The sequence below is a fragment of the Hylaeus volcanicus genome, chromosome 7 (genome assembly GCF_026283585.1).
Source record: "Hylaeus volcanicus isolate JK05 chromosome 7, UHH_iyHylVolc1.0_haploid, whole genome shotgun sequence".
In the NCBI taxonomy this organism is placed as follows: Eukaryota; Metazoa; Arthropoda; class Insecta; order Hymenoptera; family Colletidae; genus Hylaeus; species Hylaeus volcanicus.
The window spans coordinates 12,660,714-12,669,775 of record NC_071982.1 but is presented as its reverse complement, the minus strand read 5'-3'; the positions used below and the strand labels follow the sequence as shown (position 1 = coordinate 12,669,775).

At 35.2% G+C, this 9,062-nt stretch overlaps 1 protein-coding gene across 3 annotated transcripts in view; it reads left to right on the top strand.

Annotated features, from left to right (window-relative positions):
• LOC128879474 (monocarboxylate transporter 3) overlaps positions 1–9,062 on the top strand; it is a 26,325-nt gene that overhangs the window by 1,522 nt on the left and 15,741 nt on the right. The window contains exon 1 of one of the 3 annotated variants that reach the window (XM_054128643.1): positions 3,159–3,354. The exons of the other annotated variants lie outside the window; for them this stretch is intronic. Coding sequence (XP_053984618.1) covers positions 3,337–3,354 — 18 coding nt within the window. The 5' untranslated portion in view covers positions 3,159–3,336. Of the gene's footprint in view, positions 1–3,158; positions 3,355–9,062 lie in introns of those variants that run through there. 3 annotated transcript variants of the gene reach the window in all.

Here is a 9,062-nt window from a genome sequence, read left to right as displayed (position 1 = left end):
TTAAGCAAAATAGTTATACAACGCATCATAGTGAAAATCGTTCGAGTGAAAATAGACGGAAAATGAACGATCAGTTGCCCCAGCCACGTCGCTATAGTAATTTTAAAGGTGCCCCCGTGCCTAAACTATCCCTAGACTCCCCTACTCTCCAGGGATACATTTGTCTCGCACGATTTCTTCGAAATAAATTTCTTCGCATCGGAAAATCACATTCTCGAGAGCATCGTTTATCACGAGAGCAAAATTGTTCGGATGTTTTATCTCTGAAAAACTTTTCTCTCCAGTCGCCTTAATTATTATTGAATTGATATAAGTAGATCGCCGATGCTACTTCAACGTTAGATAGCGAAGTAGTTAATCCGCTGTTTACTACAAGGGTGTAGATATCAGAAGCTTGTAGTGTTTCATGGTTGCTGGCCGAATTCATCGAATTGCTTCGAGTTAATCTACGTAGGCCTTCTAGCTAGCCTAGACCGTAGCCCCTAAAGCCATTCTACCACATATACACGCTGTGATAAATGGTATGGGACCCCTTTAAATGATTCTGTGCAGAGCAGCGGGGTAGGATGGACCATTTGGACAGAGTTTATCCCACACACAAACGTTCTTCGATTCATTCATCGATGGTTACCGATGAGGATTTGCCTTTGAGGAGTCATTGGAAGTTCTAGAATTCTACGTCGTGAAGTAGGAGTAACCAAGGCTACGATTTGGCGCTCTATTTTCGTCGGAAAACACACATATTCGCGCATCTGCTCTAGAACTCCCGTGACGAAACGCTCTCGATCATATACCGAGTAGCTGGAGAGATAGGCACACTCCAGACATCTACAGCGGGTGTAGAATGTATTTATACACCGATCAATTTCCCAAAAAACTTTTCTGTGAAATTGTAGTTTCTTAATTTCTTTCTTGTGTAATCAATGGTATTTGACATATTCTCGGAAGTCTCTGAGATAGACATAGTCCAAACAACATTTACTAGTTGATATAATTTGTGGAATTAACAAAAAAATGCGAAAAATGGGTAAAAGTATAGAAGCAATAAGTATTTGTACGATTCCTATGACTAGACTGCGGATCTTTATGCGAAATAAAATCTTGGCGAACGTGCCTACAAAAATTGAACCTAAATAGAAATCTATTTTAATCTGCAAATATTATATTATAACATGAACTTTAATTTCAATCTTTTTTATATTCTTGCATATTGTTTGCATTTTGTAGTTTCTTGCACATTAAAATTTCCAAAAAACTTTTCTGTGAAATTGCAGTTTCTTAATTTCTTTCTTGTGTAATCAATGGTATTTGACATATTCTCGGAAGTCTCTAAGATAGACATAGTCCAAACAACATTCACTAGATGATATAATTTGTGAAATTAACAAAAAAATGCGAAAAATGGGTAAAAGTATAGAAGCAATAAGTATTTGTACGTTTCTTATGACTAGACTGCGGATCTTTATGCAAAATAAAATTTTCGCCAACGTGCCTATAAAAATTGAACGTAAATAGGAATTTATTTTATTCTGCAAATATTATAACAAGAACTTTACTTTGAACTTTACTTTTCTTGCATATTCAAATTTCCTATAAATGCATAAAGATCGGCAGTCTACTTACGACGAATCATTTACAGTAGAGTTTGTAACGTAAACACATTAGTTTATTGCTCCGTACGAATAAAAATACATCAAATTTCCAGTAAAGTACTCTTGAACAGTTGTCCGAATACTTATTGCTTCAACATTTCTATCGATTAATTGTTTTTTTCTTGTAAATTTCGCAACTTACATAAATAGCTATTTTTTTTGTTTGTAATCTATCTATTTTAGACATTTCCGAGAAGATGTAAAATGTCATTGTTTATAAAAAAAGAAGTTAATAAATTACAATTTTACATAGTTTTTTTGGAAATTGATCGGTGTACGAATACTTTCTACACCCACTGTAAAAGAATAATTTATAACAAGTTTTGAACGCATAGGAATTAATTAGAGTTAGGAAAAGGGGTAATTGTCATTCCGGGTCTTCCCAATTAATTCATTATCGCAGTATTGTACGATATCTGAGATTCTTGGTTCGCCACTTATCGAGACGAGAACCACTGGTAGAGAGATCGTTGAATAGCTGGAAAAGGTTGAAGAATAAAAGTTAGTAAGAAAAATAATTGTCATAGGATACAATTGGGCGTAGTTTGGTTAGCAGCGTTTTGTGTCCACAGTTGTGTCGATCACTCGAAGAAACGTAAACAATTGTAGGGATGGCTCCTGATCGGGAATCCGAGCGAATTTGTTCGATCTCGAGGCGTTACTCTTTATATTAGGTTGTCCCGAAAGTTTCTTTCGCGAGTTGCACTCAATTATTTTCTGTGCTCGTGTTTCTATAAATAGACAATCTAATTTCATAGATATTCATGTCGTAACAGTAATGGAGCAAAATGAATCGTGCACAATTCAGTAATGTACCATAAAACATAAACTATTGCGCGTGTATTACTTATTAATAAAGCGAAAGAAACTTTTGGGACAATCTAATAGATGTAACATTCTCGAACTTGCTGTTTCGTAACAACCATTTAAAAATTGTATCACTGCATAGCTGTAGATTATAGAAGAAAGAAGCAACGAGGTCGAAGAAGTTACGATAATAAACATAACTCGAGGCTCGTGCTAAAGAATACCAATAATAGCGAAAGGGAACAGGGTTAGGAAGTTACGATTACTACGAATGCCAATGAGAGGTAGATCGTTGACGGATGGGAAACTCGGATGAATGGTGGACAGGAAGGGAATAGATGTAGCCCAGATATCTGGCGCATACTTGAGTGTATCAGGGCGCGCTAGAACTTTGTACCTATCGATAGATCGCTTTGTTCGTTCGAATACGTGCGACAACGTGACTAATGCCGCTCGTGGAAATCTGTAGCGGAAGGAAGACGGTTGGTAGTCGCGTTCGCAAAGAAAAGAGCGAAAGATAGAGGCGTCCAGAGAGGGATATATCAGTGGAACGAAGAGGGAGGGCTATAAAGCAAAACGAGACGATAGAACACGGAGAAGACTCGGTAAGGGGAAATGGAGTGAGATGGAGATTCCCACAGAGTGGGGAATCGGATGGACTTGACGTCTGCGATGCGATAAGTCAGCCGGTGGTTGAGCAGCGCGCATTTTCATATCGCTCGTCTCTTGTACACGTAGCCTGGACGCTGTCCACTCAGGTGGCGCGAGTCCCGCCATCTCTTTTTCTCCCTCTCATTCGTTCACTCGCTCACCACGAGGGTGTATTCATCCTCATTTGGCGGATAAAACCGTACCCGTCGATCCTTGCCATCGCGCGATGTCGCCAAAGAACAAGGTACGTAAGCAAACTTCTTCAAACTTCTCCCGACGCATCGTTTTCACGACGTTCCTCGCTGTTTTTCCGCTTAGCATCTCCGCGTATGCCTACGCGCGACAGAGATCGTACCAGATGTCGAATTAGTATCCTGCGTGTATAGTCCGCTTGTCTTTCTTTCTACAGAGTTCATGTAATTAGTTCGTTTATCGTGTGTAGATGGTGTACGTGACTGGTAGCGCCCTTACGCCTTTATAACCCCCAAGCGCGCGAACCTATCGCGATTTTCTATAACCTATGTGTGTGTCTTAAGTCGTGGACCTCGTTAAGTACATACAGTTTCTGTGTATTATTTTACTATTCCTATCATTGGTACGTATCAACTTTCCAAAAAGATAAATTCGATAGATTTATTGCCCACTATTGGTTATCACTGATAATGCGGCATTAGAAGATTGACGAACCATATAGTAACTTAATTTGAAATTAGCTTTTAATCATCGAGTGGGTGTAGAATGTATTCGTACACCGATCAATTTTCCAAAAAACTTTTCTGTGATATTGTAGTTTTTTAATTTCTTTTTTTACATATTGCTTCTATACTTTTCCACTTTTCGCATTTTGTTGTTAATTTCACAAATTCTATTAACATGTAAATGTTGGTTGGACTATATCTTACAGACTTCCGAGAATATGTAAAATATCATTGATTAGAAAAAAAAGAAGTTAAGAAACTACAATTTCATGTTGTGCACAGTTCAGTAATGTAACATAAAACATAAAATATTGTGAATGTATTACTTATTAGAAAGAAACTTTTGAGACAACCTAATACTTATAAGTTAATGTAAATTTCTTTTTTTAAATCAAGTTTTAAAAATGAAACAGTTGTGCGAATACTTATTGCTTCGATATTTCTATCGATTAATTGTTTTTTCTTGTTCATTTCGCAACTTAGATAAATAGCTATTTTTTTTGTTGTAATCTATCTATTCTAGAGATTTCCGAGAAGATGTAGAATGTCGTTGGTTATCAAAAATAAGTTAATAAATTACAATTTTACATAGTTTTTTTTCGGAAATTGATCGGTGTAGGAATACTTTTTACACCCTATGTATTTTCGTTCAGTTATCCAGGAACGTAGCAATTAATGAAGTTAAGTAAACATCGGCTCTGTTTTTATCAAAAATAATCTTGGCTAATTGAAAATTCTTATGGCATAGTAAAATTGTACAGTCTAACACTTTTATTCCAAAACAATGTCATTAAATTCCCGTCTTACATTAATTACAGTCTCCCACGTCTAGGATGAAAGGTTACATTTATCAAAATTTATCTTTCAACGTCGTAGAACACAATCCCATTGTTGAAATATCAATGGAACTGCAAAGAAACGTAATTTAGGTTATAGAGGGTTATACGTTTGAAGCAGTGATGGGCAAAACCGTAGGCTTCGAATAAATCTGAAGTTTGAATGAAATCTGTAGTTCATTCTATTCGTTTCCTCTTTTGAACATTTTCCAACGAAAGAAACGAGACAAACATATCAGCAAACTTCAGAGTTATTCGAAGCCTAGGGTTTTGCCCATCACTGATTTCAAGTAAAAGCTGAGCACGTGGTCTGTTACGACTTCTCGAGCAACGACAGCCTCGAGCCGGCACGAACTCGTTCGGCATCGAGAAAGAAACGACACGAGCGGATTAGTGGGCGTGTTTTCGTCGTTCGACGATCGCACAATTTTCGCTTAGCCTCGAAATTCTCGCGATGCATCCACGGCAAACTTCACGCACCGTTCGCGATATCGCTACGGGAATCTCAAGGTAAATAAGAAAATACACGATCGGGTTAATCACGAAACGGACGAGTGAAAGTGGCCCGCGTGTCGCGGGAGAGTCATTGATAATGCAATGCTGCAGACGGCCCCTCTGATATTAATAACGTCGATGCAGAGGACATATTTCGCTCATTGAAATCAGAGAAGAGGGTCTCTAACTGAAATTCGAGATACTCTAATAAGAATCAGGGAATTAATGATCGGTCAGCGCCATTTTGGAGCTAAGCCATAGATATACAGTGGGTGTAGAAAGTATTCGTACACCGATCGATGTCCAAAAAGACTGTGTAAAATTGTAATTTATTAACTTATTTTTTATGAACAATGACATTCTACATATTCTCTGAAATCTGTAGAATAGATAGATTACAAATAAAAGTAGCTATTTATGTAAGTTGCGAAATTAACAAGAAAAAAACAATTTAATTAATTAATTAAGAAATGTTGGAGCAATAAGTATTCGCACAACTGTTTAAAAGTACTTTATTGGAAATTTGATGTTTTCTAATTCGTACGGACCGATAAACTAATTTGAACAGAGGAATTGAAGAAGATCCCACTTCGAATAACTAATAATTTAGTTAATGTGACGCTTAGAACAGTTGCAATAATTATAAAATTGCTTTTTATTTTAATGAAGTTTTAAAAATTAAACAGTTGTACGAATACTTATTGCTTCAACATTTCTATCGATTAATTGTTTTTTTCTCGTTAATTTCGCAACTTACATATATAGCTATTTTTTTGTTGTAATCTATCTATTCTAGAGATTTCCGAGAGTATAGAGAATGTCATTGTTTATAGAAAGTATGTTAATAAATTACTATTTTACATAGTTTTTTTGGAAATTGATTGGTGTATGAATACTTTCTACATCCACTATAGTCGCTGTTCACAAGTGTTTACAATAGAATTGTAACCTAAATTTTTGGCATTGTATTACACTGTGATCATTTTCTTTTTAATATTCTTCTTTATTCGTTTTTCTTCAGAATGGTTTTCACAAATTATATCTTTTTCAGAAACTTTCACAAAATTGCTTAGAATACAGATAATTTCAAATAGACAGAGATGGATGTAGAAAGAATATTTAGGAGGCGTAGGTGAACAATATTTATTAGTCAGAAAAATGATTAGAGCTTAACATAGGAATACAATGAAATAACAGCATTCCGAATTAAATTTCGCGGAGTTAGATGGAAAATGGCGTAACCTAACCTTGACGTTATTAGAGGGAGCTGAAATCCTCGGGTTTGGGCGGTGTCGTGTTCCGTTTGGCAGCCGTGACATTGTTATTATTATTACTAGACGTCTCCATTAAACCGCACGCGAGGGTACAAGTATGTTGCGTTCAACGAAAATTCGCAATGTTTTTTTTTTTATGGGTACCGTTTCAGTACACTCGCGTGTCTCGTAGCTATTTTTCTAGAATTCCTATTATTCCTCAAAATAAACCGTGACCTTTGGGGTAGCTGCGTGTACAGTTTCATTTTGGCAGCAACATTTTTATTATTATTTAACGTGTTTATTAAACATGGAGGTATGTGCGAACGTATTTGTTAACGTGCTTGTACATAGCGTCAACAGTAGCAAAGGTGTTTGATGATAATGTTAATGTAGCTGCCAACGGAAAACAACTGGCTACAGGGTGGCCCAAAAGTCACTGCCTACTTTAAGAAATAATAGGAATTATAGACAAGCAACTGTAAGATATAAAAGTATAACAGAATCATACAGATATTTTCTTATTGCTCAAAATCGATGATGACTTATAGGACACCTGTACATTATTAAAAACATTTATATCGATAAAAATTCAATTAAAATTCCTCGGTAACATACAGGATCAATGAGTTTCAGGTAAATCATGTTACACGAGTGGGTGCGTTGTTATTGTGCGTTGCTATCGAAACTTAACCTGAATTTTTATTATTCTTTACGGCTCGTTCCTTGGCGTAGTCTAGTATCACGTGCCAGTTTACAACTGTACTCGCACCGTGGCGGTGGATTAAGATGTATATGCTTTATTACGTGCAGGCATCTTATCTTTAGAGTGTTTGTTGAATTTGTTATCGTTCTGTATCGATGTCGAGTACTCGCTTCCCTTATCCACCGGCTACTCGGTCACCGAATATTAGAGCACTCGACACGAGGACATGTGGCCACGAATACGTTTCAATTGCCTCGCCTCGAAGGTCCTACTCGTTTATACGTGTTTGTGACGTGAGTCGATTAACCTCGATATTCGGTACGGTGAATCTTAAACGCGTATCCTCCCTTCGACGAAACGGAACGTTTAATCAAAACGAGATCGACGAACCTACCAGCCGACAGTTTCTTCGCGATAAGGGCGAAACAAACACGCGCCAATCGATGAATTCTCATCATTTCTTCTGTTGGAAGGAAATGATACAAATGAATATTTATTATAGATCGCTCTGATTATTATTTTTCACTTTTCGTATGTTTAATGCTGAATATAAGAGAGATACAGTGGGTGTAGAAAGTATTCGTACACCGATCAATTTCCAGAAAAAACTATGTAAAATTGTAATTTATTAACTTATTGTCGATAAACAATGACATTCTACATATTCTCGGAAATGTCTAAAATAGATAGATTACAAAAAAAAAGAATAGCTATTTATGTAAGTTGCGAAATTTACAAGAAAAAAACAATTTAATTAATTAATTAATTAAGAAATGTTGGAGCAATAAGTATTCGCACAACTGTTTAAAAGTACTTTATTGGAAATTTGATGTTTTCTAATTCGTACGGACCGATAAACTAATGTGTTTATAATATAAACTCTACTGTAAATGGTTCGTTATAAGAATCGTACAAATACTAATTGCTTCTATACTTTTACCCACTTTTCGCATCTTTTTCTTAATTTCACAAATTCTATTAACTAGTAAACGTTGTTTCGACTATATTTTTCTTAGAGACTTCCGAGAATATGTAAAATATCATTGATTACAAAAAAAAAGAAATTAAGAAACTACAATTTCACACAAAAGTTGTTTGGGAAATTGATCGGTGTACGAATACATTCTACACCCACTGTATAATTATGCAAGAGTATTGCACAGAAGAACGTTTAACTTCCTATGCGAACATACACTCGTACAAACAAAAATAGGGAACACTTTATAAACTCTAAAAATTAGGCTATATTCCAATAGTTGTAAATCGGTGAAAAATCATCGTAAAAATAAAATTAAAAAACCGTTTTAAGGCTTGAAGTTTCAACTTTAATGCGCTGTTATGCGATTTTTAAATTTCTATTGTTCTTTTCTTTTGTGTTTTAAAAAGTAACAGGTCATTTTGTTCTTTAAAATTACGTATTTTTAACAACTTAAAAGTCAATGAAAAACTTTTATTTCGAAAAGTTCAACTCAAATTTTGTAAACTACAATATGTTACCTATAAAATGCTTTTTTTAGAAATTGTCCTATGATTTTTTTCTGACCGATTTATACGACTTCGAACAAAAACGCGCATTTCTTACAGAAAGTATCGATACTAGGTGAAAAATCATCGTAGACAAGAAAACAAAAAAGCATTTTAAAGTTTGAAATATCAACTTTAACGTAATATCGATGGTTTAAACAAATTTTTTTGTCTTCCTTGTTCTGTGCTGCAAAAAAAAGAAAATGACTTTTGAGTTGTTAAAAATACGTAATTTTAAGGAACAAAATGACGTGTTACTTTTTAAAACACAAAAGAGAAAAACAATAAAAATTTAAAAATCGCATAATAGCACATTAAAGTTGAAACTTCAAGCCTTAAAACGCTTTTTTAATTTTATTTTTACGATGATTTTTCACCGACTTACTGCTACTCGAATATAGCCTAATTTTTAGGGTTTATAAAGTGTTCCCTATTTTTGT